At 46.1% G+C, this 17,294-nt stretch overlaps 1 protein-coding gene across 1 annotated transcript; it reads right to left on the bottom strand.

The window, feature by feature from the left end:
- Positions 1 to 11,329: 11,329 nt before the first annotated feature.
- LOC141245897 (uncharacterized) lies at positions 11,330 to 13,296 on the bottom strand. The gene is made up of 4 exons (XM_073669093.1): positions 13,127 to 13,296; positions 12,882 to 13,029; positions 12,131 to 12,801; positions 11,330 to 11,337 (listed from the first exon to the last, which is right to left on the bottom strand). Exons 1-4 carry the CDS (start codon positions 13,173 to 13,175, stop codon positions 11,330 to 11,332), a joined length of 876 nt encoding a protein of 291 aa, XP_073525194.1. The 5' UTR covers positions 13,176 to 13,296.
- Between the last annotated feature and the right edge of the window lie 3,998 nt (positions 13,297 to 17,294).

Raw genomic sequence — 17,294 nt, forward strand, 5'->3', positions numbered from 1 at the left:
CCGCACTGAGACAGATCTCCGGATGAGGTTCTACCACTGTACCCAGAAACCTGAGGACAGTATCCGGGACTATGCCTGACGCTTACAGGAAGCCCGGCGGGCCCTGAAACAGGTTAGTCCAGCCAGCATACATGGTGATGACAAAATTCTGACAGAACAGTTCATCCGGGGGTTGAGATCCCAGGAGGAGAGAAGAACCGTACGGTGGTGGGCCTTACATCATCCAAATGCCACCTTTGACGCCCTGAAGGACATGGCTATTAAGGGTCTGCAGCCCATGGAACCATCAGATACTGCTATCCAGCGTTACCAGGGCGGGGCCATCCCAGTGCCCGCAGCACCCACTGCTCCTTCATTAACGGCTGAAACAAAAATGCAAACAGTGCCCCCTAGCGAACTGGACAGCCTGCGCTCTGAAGTGCGTCAGCTAAGTAAAACCATGGCCACTGTCCTGAGAACCCTGCAGCTACAGACGGAGCCCGAGCTGGAAAGAAGGATCCTACTCACCGACAGTCCTGAGGATGTCCCCTGGATGAGGAGAAGAAGGACAACACCACCCCGAAGGAGGACAACGCCACCCCATGTGAGGACCAACGACCAACGTCGCCCTCCAGGAGAATTCATCTGCTACCGTTGCCACAAGGCAGGCCACACCGCATGGAACTGTCCTTTAAACGGGCAAACCCTGGGGCCAAGGGCCGACACCCAGGAGTAGATCAACCAGGCCCATCCTGCTGGTACGACTGGTTTGTAGGAGGAAGGCCTTTCCTGTCCATCGTGCTGGACGGCATAGCAACACCAGCATTACTGGACACCGGCTCACAGGTAACCATCATACCTGATGTCCTCTACAAAAGGTACTGGTCCATAGATGAACTCCACCCGCCAGCCCCGAACCTCTCTGTGTATGCCTCTAACGCCCTTCTTCTTAACCTAGTAAGGGTTAAGGACGTGACAGTGAAGGTGGGGAGAGTGGAACTAAAGGACCAAGGACTAATTGTCATAAAATCTAACCCTGGTGATACCAATCCGTATATGATACTTGGTACAAATATTGTTGGTAACTGTTTGAGAGAAGTGTTGTTTTTACTCCAACAGATTGCTGACACTGCCAAACCAGGGCAGAGAAAGGTGCTCCAGAAAGAAATTCGAGCCCTCCTGTACCACCAACAGGTAAAACTAACAGGTGGTGAGATTGGTAATGTACGGGTGACAGACCTGATACTCATTGTGATTCCCCCAATGAGTGAAATGCTGATTTGGTGTAGGGCAGCAATAGGTCTCAAGGGACAGAACTACCAGGTGGTAGTGGAGCCCATTAGCTCAGAGCACAGACCTATACTCCTAACTGCTAGAGGGGTAGTTGATGTATGCAATGGGAGAGTACCTGTAAGTCTCCTAAATTGTGGGGAGGAGGAAGTGAAATTGCCAAGATACGCCACTGTTGCCAGATTGTATACTGTGAATAATGATGCCATACACACAGTGGAATCCTTGACCCCACCAGATACAGTGGAGGACAATGACTCCGAAGCTCAGCTGGAGGATTAGTGTCAACAGCTCCATGTTGGAACTGACGCCACTCCTGTCCATCAAAAACACGGTGTATACAGAGTGGTTCAGGAATATGAACAAGTGCTTAGCAAACACGCACTTGATTTTGGAAGGGTTAAAGGGGTACAACACCACATACCCACCGGTAACCATCCACCCATTAAAGAGCGTTACAGACCCATACCACCAGCACATTACCAAAAAGCCAAGGAAATGTTGCATGACATGAAAAAGGCAGGGGTAATAAGGGATAGCTGTAGCCCCTGGGCAGCTCCCCTGGTCCTGGTCAGGAAAAAGGACGGTAGCATGAGGATGTGTGTAGATTATAGACAAATTAATCGAATAACACATAAAGATGCATACCCTTTGCCCCGTATAGAGGAATCCCTGGCTGCACTAAAATCTGCCAATTACTTCTCTACATTGGATCTCACTAGCGGGTACTGGCAAGTCTCTGTTGCTGAGGAAGATCGGGAGAAGACAGCCTTCTCCACCCCGATGGGACTGTGCGAATTCAACAGCATGCCGTTTGGACTCTGCAACGCACCCGGAACGTTCCAGAGGTTGATGTAGTGTTGCTTGGGACACCGGAACTTTGAGTCAGTGCTACTGTACCTGGATGACGTTATTGTGGACTCGAGGACGTATGAAGACCATCTGAAGCACCTGGCGGAGGTATTTGAAGCATTGTCCCAGTATGGGATGAAACTAAAACCTTCCAAGTGCCAACTGCTCAAACAGAAGGTTCAGTACCTGGGACACGTTGTCAGCTCAGAGGGAGTAGCACCAGACCCGGAAAAGGTCACTGCCATCCAAAAGTGGCCTGAACCGAGAAACATCAAAGAAGTATGGCAATTCCTGGGACTGGTCGGGTACTACAGGAGGTTCATAAAGGACTATACCAAAAAGGTAGCACCTCTACAAGATCTCCTGGTAGGACAGTCCAAAAGAGGAAAAAGTCCCCCATTCCAGTGGGGCAAAGAGCAGACTGAGTCCTTTGCATCAATGAAGGAAGTCCTAACTGGTGAAGAAATCCTGGCTTACCCTGATTACAGCCAGCCTTTGATGTTGTACACAGACGCCAGCAACAAGGGACTGGGAGCTGTGTTGTCCCAGAAGCAAAATGGCAGAGAAAAGGTAATTGCGTATGCCAGTAGGAAGCTTCGCCCTACTGAGAGGAACCAGGAGAATTACAGTTCCTTCAAGCTGGAGTTCCTGGCCTTGGTCTGGGCTATCACCGAAAGATTCAAGCATTACCTAGCCTCAACTAAATTCACAGCCTTTACCGACAATAATCCCTTGACACACCTGGAGACGGCCAGGTTGGGAGCCATGGAACAGCGTTGGGTGGCCAGACTGTTGAATTATCAGTTCACAATCAAGTACCGGGCAGGTCACAAGAACACAGATGCAGATGCCCTGTCAAGGATGCCCCACCAGTCAGACACCGAGGATGAAGTGGATGACCTAGAAGAAGTTGAATTCCCTGCCTTCCACAGAAGCGGAGTGGTCCACGAGCAACATGCCTCCAGAAGATGTCATGGTAGGACACCAAACCCTCTACCTCATCACAGCTGGAAGGAGACCCAGGACAGTGACCCAGTTGTCAGCCTCATCAAAAGACTGATAACCCAAGAAGGTTCTCACCTGGAGAAGGATGCTCCCCCACAAGCCAAAAACCTGTGGAATGAGAGAAGCCAGCTGTTCATCTACAGAGAGAAGCTGTGCAGAAGGTATGTCAACCCCAAGACCCATGAAATGGTGTGGCAGATTGTTGTACCCAGGACAGATATCCAGATGGTGTTAGAGGCCTACCACGACCAAGCAGGTCACTTTGGCTGGAAGAAGCTGGAAACCCTGCTGAAGGACCGGTTCTATTGGATTGGAATGCGGAGCTCCTTAGAAAGGTAGTGCCGGAATTGTGGGCCCTGTAGCCTCAGAAGGAAAAACATCAAAACAACCCAACCCCTGGAGATTGTCGCTCTGGATCACGTCAAACTGTCACCCAGCAGATCAGGCTATCCCTATGCCCTGACCATGGTGGATCATTATTCCCATTTCCTGGTGGTAGCCCCTGTCAAGGATCTGACAGCAGAAACTGCAGCAAGAACATTCAAAGCCTACTTCTGCAGACCCCATGAATATCCGGAAAAGGTGTTCACAGATCATGGTCCTGCTTTCGAAGCTGAGCTATTCAAGGAATTCTGCCACCTGTATGGATGCAAGAAGATCCGGACTACGCCATATCATCTGCAAACCAACAGTATGTGCGAGAAAATGAACAACATCGTTATAGACCTGTTAAAAACCCTACCTTTGGAAGAAAGGAACCAGTGGCCAGAAAAGCTACCCGACCTAGTGGACCTGTATAACCACATACCCGTGAGTTCTACAAATTGTACCCCAGCGTACCTTATGAGAACAAGACCTGGAAAATTGCCCATGGACCTGGTGCTCGGAGTGGTAGAACCTGCTGCAGATACGTCCACTGAAGATTGGGACACAAGTTGGCAAGAGCAGTACAGGAAGGTACAGGCCTGTGTCGAAGACAGTCTAAACAAGATGAGGGAAAGACAGGAAGAGCAGTATAACAAAAATGCACCAGCAGAACCCTTGGCACCTGGAGAGATAGTTCTAAAGCGGAAAAGAAGAGGTCACAAGCTTGATGACCAGTGGGAAAGAGAGCCCTACACTATGCTAAACTCCAGATTTGACAACAGTAAAACCTGCCTGATCAGTAAGGATGGAGGTAAAACAACCGCAACAGTCTCAAGAGACCACTTGAAATTGTGCCCAGGTCTACTGAAGACACAGGAGGAAGAAGTACCTCCTATAGCACCGGAAGAACCCAAGGAAGATGTGCGATGTGCTTCACACAGTTCTAGGAGATTTCCCTACGGACTGGCCTCAACTTGATGGAGCAGTTATTATACCAGTAATACACTTCTATCAACCACAAGAAGAACCTGTGAGCGCCCTAGAGGAACCTGCTCAGGAACAGGAAGAGTTCCTAGTCAGAGGAGGATCACCCATTGAAGCAGAGCCTGAAGGCCCAGTAATCAGTGCACTTGCCAGTCCCATAGAGAGATTGAGGCAGTTTTATAATCTACCAGCACGTACACCTGATAGGTTAGCAGAGAGTGCATGCACAGACACCAGTATCACCCCAGTGCTATGAAGGTCCACACGCAGCACACAAGGCCAAATCCCTGCCAGGTTTAGGGATTAAAATACAAAATGCCTAAAGTATAAATAGTTACCCAGTTGGGTATTGCCTATTGTTTATTGTGTAAACTGAAATAATATGTGTTCATTTAGTTACCCGTAAGGGTATAAAGACTTCTAGGCTGAGGACTGTGAGCAGCCAAAAAGTGTCCTTGTAAATAGTTGCACTCATCAAAAGTGCCCCCCTTATTTGACCACTGAACAAAAACCCGTTTGGCATGGCCGAAGACGTGGCCCAACACCTGAATCACTTATGCCCTGCAGCCACGCCCAGGGCCTTCGTTGAGGGTTTTCAGACGGGTCCCTCATGTTAGTCATGTTATACCATCTTCGGTGAAATGGACACCTGGTTACGGGACATACTGTAACTTAATTATTGTTATTAGAATTATTGTTATTGTTGTAACCTGTTACAAAATGCTTCAGTCCAGGAGTACTGAATTGTACTAGGGGGGAATGTGGCACCCTGCTGTTCACAGGTACCACAGGACCCAAAAGGGTGCATGGATGGACTTCTCCACAAGAGGCCCTCGTTACAAACAAATGCCTCCACCCTTCCATCTCATACCACCAGAGGGAGCCCGTTAGGGATATATATATATGGAGGGTGGAGCCAGGCAGTCAGTTAGTTGTTCAGAGAGTGTGCTGCCACTGAGAGCAGTGAAGACGCAGCATGTCTGCTGCTGGATTGAGGGCCCCGAGTGTGGCCGGAGGCAAAGAGGAGAGGAGAGAGGAGTTGAGGGGGCAGAGGAGCATCATAGGCTCACCCCAAGACACGAACCGGACACCGGGTCCGCACCTACAGGGTCCTTTATACCCAGTAGGGATCACCGGCATACCAGGAGGACTACAAGTCCCTGGTCGACCTGAAGCTAAACCCTTGACAGGACTAGGAACCACAAAGGCCCTCGGCGTCCAGGGATAGTGGTTCCCAGAAAAAGGTCCTACTACCAAGCGACAGGTGAAGGAACAGCACGACACAGAAGCTAGGCCCAGTTGCAGGCTGGCCAGGAGCTTAGAGAGAGGGAGACATGGACCAGGTGGCCTTATACCCGCTCACTGGCGAGAAGTCATGAAGTGCACCCTTTCTACCGAGTACCCTGGACCGTACCTGACATCCGCACCAGTAAAGGTACTGAAGTGAATCCCCTGTCTCTGTCAGTTACTCCTGCTGCGCAATCTCTCCTGCACTACAAGCCCCAGCATCACCACCATCTGCACCTACACTGCCCCGGGGGCTCGCTCCGCCTGTGGGGAGCAGGAGCATCCCAGCTGCCATCCCATCACCCCCGGAGGTCTGCAGCAGCGCCGGTAACCATTACCGGAAACTACAGGTGGCGTCACGAGACAAACTGTACACTAAAACCCCTTTTTAAAGAGAGACCCAGAGTACGGGCCCGGGAGCCGACTGCTGTGACCTCCTAAACAAGGTAAAAGGCCCGGGTACCGAGTCCCCTATATTCCCCCTGGGTGACACACATTCATTACTGATCCCCACAACTTTTCTTCCAACAGTGACCATGTCCCCTGTCTGACTCTCTGTTTTATCCTATGGCTAAGATGGACTCGTGACTGCTAGTCAGTAGCTGAATCAATGATGAGTTGGTCACCTCTGCATCCAGTTATTGGTTGCAATTTTCAGATGCCCATCCTGACAGTAAGAGGCAGTGTTAGGCTGGGTGCCCACGTAGCGTTTTACAAGCGTTTATGCTGCGGAATTTCCGCAGCATAAACGCTTGGGAAACGCTTGGTGATCCGCCCCCCATTGTCCCCAATGACAAGCCGCACTTTCAATGCCCATGTTGCGGATTTTTCAGCAGCGTTTATGCTGCGCTCAAAAATCCGCAGCATGTCCATTAATTTTGCGGACACGCAGCGTAATCGCCGCCATTGACTTGCATTGGACCGCATGACATCCGCATCACTGCATTTGCACATGCGGATATCACACGGTTCAATGTGCAGATGGTACCCAAGTCTGGAGGAGAGAAGACTCTCATCCAGACCTGGGTACCATAGAAACTGTAAAAAAAGAATTTAAAATAAAAAATAAAGTTTATACTCACCTTCTGATGTCTTCCCGGTGTTTTGTCTGCTCCGTCAGGTGTCTTGCAATGTTCGCGTTGATGTGAAGGACCTGCCATGACGTCACTGAGTCATGTAACCCATCACATGGCTCAATGACGTCACCGCAGGTCCTTCACACCCCCGCAAGCAGTGCAAGACACCGGACGGAGCAGACAAAACACCGGGAAGACATCAGAAGGTGAGTATAAACTTTATTTTTTTTATTTTTCACCATTCTTATTCTTTTTTTTAACTAACTTGGTCACATTACTATAAATCCATGCCGGTTGCATGGATTTATATAGTGTGAACAAGTTGTCAAGCACTTTTCCAAGTGATGCTAAAATCGCTTGGAAAAATGCTTGATAACCCGCATGCAGAAATGCATGCAAAGACGCTTCACAAACGCTTCTACCTGGCGGGAAAACCGCATTTAAAATCCACATGCGTTTTTCCTGCCAGGGAGAAGCGTAAAAAATATGCAGCATTTCTGCATCGTGGGCACTTAGCCTTATAAGAAGAGCAACGGGTATTGCTAATGTAAGTAAGCTGTATTATTTTACTTGACACCATGCTGGAGGGGCTTTTTTAAAAGTTTTCAGTGGTGGACAAACTCTTTAAGATATAATGGTCTACAAGCACTAGCTTTTGTATTAGCCAATGTCAAACTACAAGAAGTACATTTAGTGCAGTGTAAAATCATCTAATTTGGAAGTTATCCTACTACGTAGAAACACATGTAACTGTTCCCACACAACTTATCTGAAAATTCCTTCTGACAAGCTGTAATACCTAACAGCATACAGCTGCATGTATAAGCTTTCTGAAACACTCGGGCAAATTCTCATCACCAAGATGGATGTAGGCCCATCAATCTTATCCATTTATTACCTTTCACCACTGATCAGCAGAAAATTCAATGGTAAGGGACAATGTAAGCTGGAAGTAATCAGCTGTTTCCAACATATACTTTGTGATAAATATAACTGACCAGTATTTAATAACCAGCGGTAAATCCATACCAACAAAGTGTGTTGATTTGTAGTCCATGGCAGTAATGACAAATCCTCAAAATACTGTAGAAGAACATTTTAAATATGCTTTGAATTCAGCACAGATTTATTAGTTTATTTAAGAGAGATTTTGAGGGTTAGAATTTCAAGTGAAGAATGTAAGTAAGCAAGTAGCCTTTTCAGCGAGGAAGAGGTTAAGAACTTTAGTGCCACCTATTGGATAGCTCCCATAGACATAGGCTGTGTGCCCACGTAGCGTTTTTCAAGCGTATATGCTGCGGAATTTCCGCAGCGTAAACGCTTGAAAAACGCATGTAGATCCGCACCCCATGGTCCCCAATGGCATTCCGCAATGTCAATGCCCATGCTGCGGATTTTTCCGCAGCGTATATGCTGCAGTCAAAAATCCGCAGCATGTTCATTAATTTTGCGGAAGCGCCGCGGAATCAATGTGCGGATGGTACCCAAGTCTGGAGGAGAGGAGACTCTCATCCAGACCTGGGTACCAAAGAACCTGTAAAAAAAAGAATAAAATAAAGTTTATACTTATCTTCTGATGTTTTCCCTCCGTCGCGCTGTTGTCTGAAGGACCTGCCACGTCATTGAGTCATGTGACCCACCACATGACTCAATGACGTCACCGCAGGTCCTGCACACAGCAGCGTGAGCCGCTCAAGCCTCCGGACGGGGCAGAGAATGCATCAGAAGGTGAGTATAAAGTTTATTTTTTTATTTTTTACCATTCTGAACAAGTTGTCAAGCACTTTTCCAAGTGATGCTTGGAGAAGTGCTTGATAACCCGCATGCGGAAATGCATGCAAAGACGCCTCACAAACGCTTCTACCTGGCGGGAAAACCGCATGTAATATCCGCATGCGATTTTCCCGCCAGGGAGAAGCGTAAAAAATATGCTTCAGGTCCGCAACGTGGGCACATAGCCATACATTCAAGAATCATCACAGAAGAAAAAAAAAAAAATACAGCCTTACCATCTCCAATGCACTAGCAGGATACAGGAGAGGAAACTTTCATAGGGCACCAGTCACACAGATACGTGTGGTGCACAGTGTCTTACTTAGGCTATGTGCCCACGTTGCATTTATGAAGCAGAAAATTTCTGCAACATTTCTGCATGTCCCTTGCCAGAAAATCGCGTGCGCTTTTTGGTCGCGTTTTTGACGCGTTTTTGACGCGTTTTTGTATGCAGATTTTACATGCGTTTTTGTAAGCTTATTTCATGCGTTTTTGAGCACAAATAAAGTTATTGAAAAAAAAAAAAAAAAAAGATGGAAATCCTGATGTCATTTCCTAGTTCAACCCCTCTTCACCATTTTGTTTTTTGCAAAAGACAGTATGCCACAGGAATTGCAGCCCCTGCGGGTCAGCAGACCATGCCTAAACCTTCTGCTAATGACTTGCTTAAATCTCCTGCACTACAACGTTGAGCAGGTAATATAAACTAATTTTTTTTGGGGTACATTATTTTTATGTAGTGTGTGTACTAACCTATTATTGTTCTATAGGAGCGTTTAAGGAGGAGAAGACGACCAAAAAAAATTTGGGTGCACCCTATCTTGCAGGAGCGGACGGACAAGGGCCACTTTAATGTTCTCTACCAGGATTTAAGGAGGTAAGATATATGTGAAGAAAGTATAATGTCATCCGTCTATGCTGTTTTTTTAAGGTTTTGTTTGTATACTATGTTACAAAATTATCTTTTAATATTTTTTTTTTCTCTGTTTACTATAGTTTTCCTGAAAAATTTAAACAGTTCTGCCGTCTGAACATTATTGCATTTGATCGGCTGCTAAGCCTTATGTCTCCTGACCTGGACTTCCAAGACACTGTAATGCGAAGGGCCATCTCTGCTGAGGAAAGGCTGCTCATCACCTTGCGGTAAGTTGAATGTTGATTTATATGTACCTGCTTTTGTTCGCCACCCTGCGGTGATGGCTGGTGTACCTGGTTTTGTTACCCTGTGGTGATGGCTCCACTGTGTCTGTCTTTGTGTACATATTTTTTGTTTGACCATGAGATCACCATGCACAGAGATCAGATTGAAAAGGTCACTGATGTGTAAACTCTAGAGCAAACATCGTAGGCAAACACAGACACAAAGTCAAAACACATTATAAATTGATATGTGTGAACTCAAGAGAAAACAAAAGATGCCCAAAAAAGATTGAAAATGTGGAGCCCCCCCCCCCCCCCAAAAAAAAAACGAGCCCATTGTTGGAATAGTTTTTTGTAATAAAGACCTTAATTTTTTAAAAGATGAATTAATAATGGATAATTACTGTTGGCTTGTATTTCTTTTTATGGCTTTTCTAATTATCTATTTTTCCTTTTCAGATTTTTGGCCACAGGAGAGAGCTATACATCACTGCACCTCCAATTTAGGGTTGGTAAATCCACCATTTCCAGAATTGTGAGGTGCACATGTACCGTCATCTGGCAGAAGTTGCAGCCCATCGTGATGCCTTCTCCAACCGAGGAGACTTGGCTGCAGGTCGCAGCAGGCTTTCAAACTGTGGCCAATTTCCCAAACTGCATTGGTGCTGTCGATGGCAAACATGTGAGAGTTCAGCAGCCACCACGATCAGGATCACGCTTCTTTAATTATAAGAAATTTTTTTCTGTGGTCCTGATGGCGGTTGCTGATGCACATTTCAAATTTGTTGCCATTGACGTTGGTGCTTATGGCAGTACTGGGGACTCTCGGGTGTTTAGATCATCACAGATTGGGCTGCAACTTCTTCAAGATGGCGTAACGCTCCCAGCCCCAAGACCTTTGCCGGGTTCCACACATCCAGTTCCTTTTGTGATGGTATCGGATGAGGCATTTCCCTTACAGACCAACCTGCTGCGCCCATACCCACGAAGGGCACTGAATGCCCGGCGGAGGATTTTCAATTATCGGCTGAGTCGTGCACGCAGATATGTGGAATGCACCTTCGGAATCATGTGTAGTCAGTGGAGGATCTTTCACACTGCCATCCAGTTGGATACGGAGACCGTTGACACTGTAATTAAGGCATGCTGTGTACTCCACAACTATGCTCGTGAGTACAGCACCGAGCAAGATGAGGAGTCACAGCTATCTGAATTAATTCCAGTTGTCAACTCCGGTCAGGGAAGGCCATCCAACTCTGGTGCCAGGGTGCGAGAAACCTTCGCTGACTACTTCATGAGTCCTGAAGGTGCCGTGCACTGGCAATACTCCTGTGCTGGTGTTGAGCAGCCTGACCAGCAGAGAAGATCTGATGAACAATAAAAGAAGAACTTCCTCCTTTTTTTTTTAAATAAAAATGTAAAAAAAAATGTTTTGACAAAAAATAAATTTTGGTTAAACTTAAATTTGTCTAAAATATTTCTTGAATTGCAACCTTCTACATTTTGTTTTTCGACAATACGTCAACGCAAAAGTGAACAACCCACAAAGACCAGAGCCTGTAAATTGGCATTACTACCTAGAGCGCTATTCCCAAGTACTGTCTGCTAAAGTCAACCCTCACCATTGTTATTTGCTTGCGCTAAGAACAGAACTAGCAAATAACAGTGTTGAGAGTAGTATTCATCCAAAAAATAGTTGTGGTCCAAAATATCAAAGTATATTTCTAATTTAAAAACCACTGTATACAGCCGACCACATACGTAGATTAGTTTGAACAAATTTCAAAAATGTAGAGTTCCTCTGACATGCGCTATGGTGAGCGCAGATCAGGGGAACACTTTTTCATTACAACCCAATCCAACCACATATACACTTGAAAAGAAAAATTAACAGATAGTTTAAATAATTTTTTTAATACGTAATATAGAATAACTGTAAAAAACTTTTTAAAAACACAAAACAACAAACTTCTAGAAAATTTAATCGGACAAACATTGCCCATAACTTGGGAAAAAATTACACACTGTGTACAGCACACCTGTCCTCTAATCAGTTTTGGGCCCTAAAATACGGGCAGCACCTGTAGGTTGTTTAATTATATAAAAAGAAAGACCTTTTCTTACAGTCCCCTACGCCTGATGCCTGGTATAGGTGACCATAAGAAAAGGTCTTTGTTAATTGTCTGATTCTCTAAAACATTGTGTATCTATCGACCTACAGGTGCTGTCTGTATTTGCTAGGGTTCAAAAATGCTGACAGGGAGGGGTAAAATTTTTTAACTACAAGTTTTGAAGGTCTTCTTCAAAGCTGTACCCAGGAAACATTTCTTGCGAAAAAGTAGAGTTGGGGGATGGTCCTCTGACAAATGATGATGCACCATGAGCCATTTGCCGAACATAACTTGGTTGCATATCTTCTGGACGGTATGCTGCAGCAACCTGCCCAAAACGCTGGGTTGCAGCTGCTGGTCGTGGTGGAGGCACACTGGGTTTGAAACAATTAAATATTCCGCATACTACGGCTGGGGGCGAGGGCATAACTGCTGCCTCTTCAATTGCCATGACCATAGCGCCTGCTGCAGTCATGTACATGTTCTGCCTATCTCGTGGCAGAGATCTGATGCGGGCAGCTTGGGCTGAGCAAAATTTATCGATGGCATCTTCCTGGGATGCCCTTTCCACAAGGCTGAGGGTTCGATTTGTGAGTGCTTCAAGCACAATAGTCCCACCCCCGTGGCTTTTGGCCTTTTTTTTGCCCGCCCTTCTCGATGCCACGAGATGAGCAGAACCAGACCCCCTCCCAGTGGGCCTCAACACATCACCAGCAGAGCTTCCAGCGTCACTTGGAGCAGGAGCAGGAGAATCAGTCACCAAACCCGTCCCGATGTCCGCTGGATTGGACAAAGAATGTGAGGGACAACCAGATGCTGAAGATGCCGAAGCAGATGGATCCGGTGAGGAAAGCTGGAAAAAGTCCTCGGATTCCTCCTCTGCTTGCTCTGTGTTTGTGTCCTCTTCTGCTGTTGGGGCCATGATGTTTCCTTCAGTTCTGTATATAATAAAAGGTAAATCCCAATGTAAATACAACATTTTTGGAAACATTTCAATTAATATGTTTTGGGAATTTACCTCCGCAAACTCCTACTGGTTAGTATGAAGGCCAGCTCGTCCGCAAAAGGAAATTTTCTTTTTTTGGGTGATGAGCCACTTTGCACCGACTGGTGATACTTCACCAGCCGGTCGGTGACCGATCTCCACCGATTTTTAATATCATACACTGCAATGACACAACCAAAACAATTTATGAACTGCTTTCACACCAAAAAGTGCAATTATAAATAGATATAAAAATAAGTGTAAAAATCAAAACTTACTAATTTCCTCTTGGGCATCACGTTCAGCATTCACCCACTGGGGATACATTTGGCTCAACACAGAGGCCCAGGCGTCTTTTTTCTTCTGCTTGTCTTTGTAGTCAGGACTAGCTCGGTCCCATATTTCGGGATATTTTTCAATCTACAGTGAATAATAACGTGTGTGAATATTATTTTAAAAACAAAATGGAGGAATAAAAGATTAACCCCAAAAAAAAAATTAAATAAACATATGGAGATATGTACGCACACACATCAACACTAACCCCTCACCTATATTGTACGGTTCTTTCACACGTCAATCTCCGGGACGAGTGTTGATGCCATTTTCCACACACAGCGGAGACCCACACACAGACCCATTGCAAAGCATGCTCGGTCACACTTATCTGTACTAACGTGGATATGTGGACGTGAGAAATCAACCTTACAGCGTATGCAGGAGCTTTCAGTGAATGAACCTACATACACTGTACAATAATCTTTCACTTTAATAAAATCTTTTAACCCAAAAAAATAAGTGGGCTCACGCATAGCTTTAATAAATAGCAAAGGGAAAGCAGACGGTTGTTGGCTGATGTTATAGTCTGTGAAGTAGCCAATAACCATGGACCCTTCCTTTGCTATTAATACCAGGCCGCAGCAGTTAGCTTAGCCTTTACTGGCTACTATATAGGAAGCCCCCCCCCAAAAAAAAGTGACATGGGGTCCCCCTATAAATTGTAGCCAGCAAAGGCTAGCCGCTTTGCCTTTTCTGGCCACTATATAAGAAGACCCCCCCAAAAAAAAGTGACATGGGGTCCCCCTATAAATTGTAGCCAGCAAAGGCTAGCCGCTTTGCCTTTTCTGGCCACTATATAAGAAGACCCCCCCAAAAAAAATTACATGGGGTCCCCCTATAAATTGTAGCCAGCAAAGGCTAGCCGCTTTGCCTTTTCTGGCCACTATATAAGAAGACCCCCCCAAAAAAAATTACATGGGGTCCCCCTATAAATTCTAGCCAGCAAAGGCTAGCCGCTTTGCCTTTTCTGGCCACTATATAAGAAGACCCCCCCAAAAAAAATTACATGGGGTCCCCCTATAAATTCTAGCCAGCAAAGGCTAGCCGCTTTGCCTTTTCTGGCTACAATTTATGAAGACCCCCCCAAAAAAAATGACATGGGGTCCCCCTATAAATTGTAGCCAGCAAAGGCTAGGCGGACAGCTGCGACCTGATATTAATAGCCTAGAAAGGGGCCATGGTTATAGGCCCCCTCCCAGGCTATAATATCAGCCCTCAGCTGCCCCAGATTTGGCGCATCATATTTGTGCGCCAAATCTGGCACTTAGCCTCGCTCTTCCACGCTGCCCTGGTGCGGTGGCAGGGGGTAATAGTGGTGGGGTTCATGTCAGCGCCAGCTGACATGAAGCCCAGGTTAGTAATGATGGGCGTCAATAAGACACCCCCATTACTAACCTACAAAGTGTTAAAAAGAAAAAAGACAAACACCCAGAAAAAAATAATTTATTTGAAATAAAACACAATTTTATTTAATTCTAATTTTACTAAAAAAAAAAAAATAGTTACCTGTCCACGTTCCTGCGCTGATCTCCCATGCACAGCTGTCACATCTGGAGATGTGACAGCTGTCATGGCTGCTGTAAGCTCACGCTGCCGGGAACACGTCCACTCCCGGCAGCATGAGCCCCTGACTGAGGTCACCGGAGTGCATTCAGTCAGCGCTGCTCCGGTGACCTCCTTTACAGCCCTGTTGTACCGTGGGAATTTCTCACGATACAGCGGGGCCGTAAAGCAGATCACCGGAGCAGCGCTGCCTGAACTCCGGCGAACCCGTTCATTCTAGCGGCGGCAGCGGTTCAGAGCGGTCACATTCTATGTGGCTGCTCTGAACTGGAGATCTTCGTGGGACACTCGTGGACTACTACGGAGGGGTAAGGATAAGGTTGTGGTTTATTATTTTATATTTTATTACAGGAGATCGATGGCTTCGGGGAATTAGGTGTCTAGGTGAGTATAGGTGTATTTTTTTATTTTTTACTTTATTTTAGGGGCGATCGGCGGGGACAGGTAATGTATGAACTAATTTATTTTAGGTAACCAGTGGCCACCAATGAAAAAAAAGGGGGCAGTAGATTAAATATTATTGGGGCCAATAAAAAAAAAACTTTAATAATGATAGCACCCCCCCAAAAAAAAAAAAATAGGGGGGGGGGGGGATAGGGTCAATAATATATGGAGGCACATATGGGGGCTATTAAATTTAATTTTGGGGCACATTTTACAGCAGGATCAGTCTGATGGGAACTACTGCTCCCATCGAGCTGATCCTGCTGGCAGGAGTGGACGGGGGACAGACATAGGCCGATGGGAGTAGTAGTGTCACATCGGCCTATGTCTGCCTGCTGACACCCGCGCACACAGACCCCACACAGACTCCACACAGACCCCACATACACACCACACAGACACATACAGACCACATACACACCACACAGACACATACAGACACTTACCACACTAATCATGAATCCCACGTTGACATTCATCCGCTTGTACCATCCCACGTTAGCAGCCATGATCCTGAGAGACGGGAATATTATGGGATTCTCGTCTTCCTGGATTATGGGATGCTCATGGGATGGATGGATGGAACGCCCAATTGTGACGTCACTTCCTATTTGCTGCGGTTTTGAGGTACAAGACCGCAGCAAATGCGCTTCACTTCCGCAATTATTTTTACATATTTGCGGATTTGAAGCGGCCCAATGCAAGTCAATGGCGGCGATTACGCCGCGCTTCCGCAAAATTAAATGACATGCTGCGGATTTTTCCGCGGAGCATAAACGCAGCGGAAAAAACCGCAGCGTGGGCATTGACAGTGCGGCTTCTCATTGAGGACCATGGGGGGCGGATTACCAAGCATTTTTGGAGCGTTTATGCTGCGGAAATTCCGCAGCATATACGCTTGAAAAATGCTACGTGGGCACACAGCCTTACAGTCTATTGATGATGCCCATACTATTAGATCAGTGGGCTGCCCAGCACTATATAAGTGCACCGCACAAGATGGACACCCAATTCACCCAACCAATACTAACGGCCTGGCTGAATCTTTTTTTTTTGCACGTACCTGTGAGACTGATGCCCTATGCCAGCCTCACCTGTGTGCATTTTTAATGCTAGGCAACTCCCCCTCCATCAGTAATTTGCACCTGTGCTGCCCCCGCCTTTTTCATGGGAGTCTCCTGCATCTTGTAGTGCATTGGTAATCTGACCTGGAGTTGGTAAGGCTGTTTTTTTTCTGTGATTTTGACATCTATTGGATGTAGGAATCCTAAAAATCAATATTGACCATTTAAAGAGGCTTGCTACATGATTTAGGATAAGAAGCCAAATCAGAAACTCCATTTCCAGACACGTTTTAGTGTTTGCCCCTCATCAGTGCAAAGCAGGAGAATTGGTTTGGCAGGGTGATAGGCTTCTGACATGAGGTTTAAAGGGTAATGTTTACCCTTTATACCTCAAGTCATAAAAGTATAATTATTCACTTACTAGGGAGTCTGAAGTACAAGTAGCAGTATTCTTGACCTACAGTGCAAAAGGAAGTAAGACATGACCAATAATGTAATGATGATAATACTCTTGGGCATCAGTTCATCCAAGATTTTATGCCAAAAAAAAGTGTTGTAAAAGCCTGGAAAAGGCACAAAATTTTCTCGCAACTTGAAGTTGCAACAAAATTTTGGCGTTTTCAAGCAAAAACGGTTCACCAAAAGGTCCACCAAAAATGCAGAGTGGGCGCATTACAGGACTGGAGCGCGGTGGGGGCATGATGCTATAACTCATCAAATTCATGACGAGCTGTGGCGTTCCGTACTCCAGAAATCGCTCTTCAGTCCCTGACTGGATTAAGATTTCTGGCGTAACACAGAGGCGCATGCCACTTGACAGACGATCCAGATTCATGAAGAGGTATGATCCTCTTCATGAATCAGTTGTGTCTGACTCTACCCTGCCCCCTCATTAAGACCGGAGAAAAAATCGCTGGTCTTGATGAATAGGAGCCATGGTCTGTAATTCTTATCTATAAATCAGGTATACAATGAGAATCAAGTCACTAAATAACATAGCACTTAAAAAGGACCACTAATAGGGAAAGTACTGTAG

This window comes from Phyllobates terribilis, unplaced genomic scaffold (assembly GCF_046119375.1).
Source record: "Phyllobates terribilis strain yellow unplaced genomic scaffold, ASM4611937v1 Scaffold_2__4_contigs__length_985480577, whole genome shotgun sequence".
Classification (NCBI taxonomy): Eukaryota; Metazoa; Chordata; class Amphibia; order Anura; family Dendrobatidae; genus Phyllobates; species Phyllobates terribilis.

What these genes read in the sequence shown, in the direction of transcription:
- LOC141245897 (XM_073669093.1), bottom strand. Translation starts at nt 13,175, where the DNA reads ATGTATCCCCAGTGGGTGAATGCTGAACGTGATGCCCAAGAGGAAATT. An exon ending in TGATGCCCAAGAGGAAATTA is followed by an intron (nt 13,030 to 13,126) that starts GTAAGTTTTGAT and finishes GTGTCATTGCAG; the next exon opens with TGTATGATATTAAAAATCGG. An exon ending in ACCAGTAGGAGTTTGCGGAG is followed by an intron (nt 12,802 to 12,881) that starts GTAAATTCCCAA and finishes TATTATATACAG; the next exon opens with AACTGAAGGAAACATCATGG.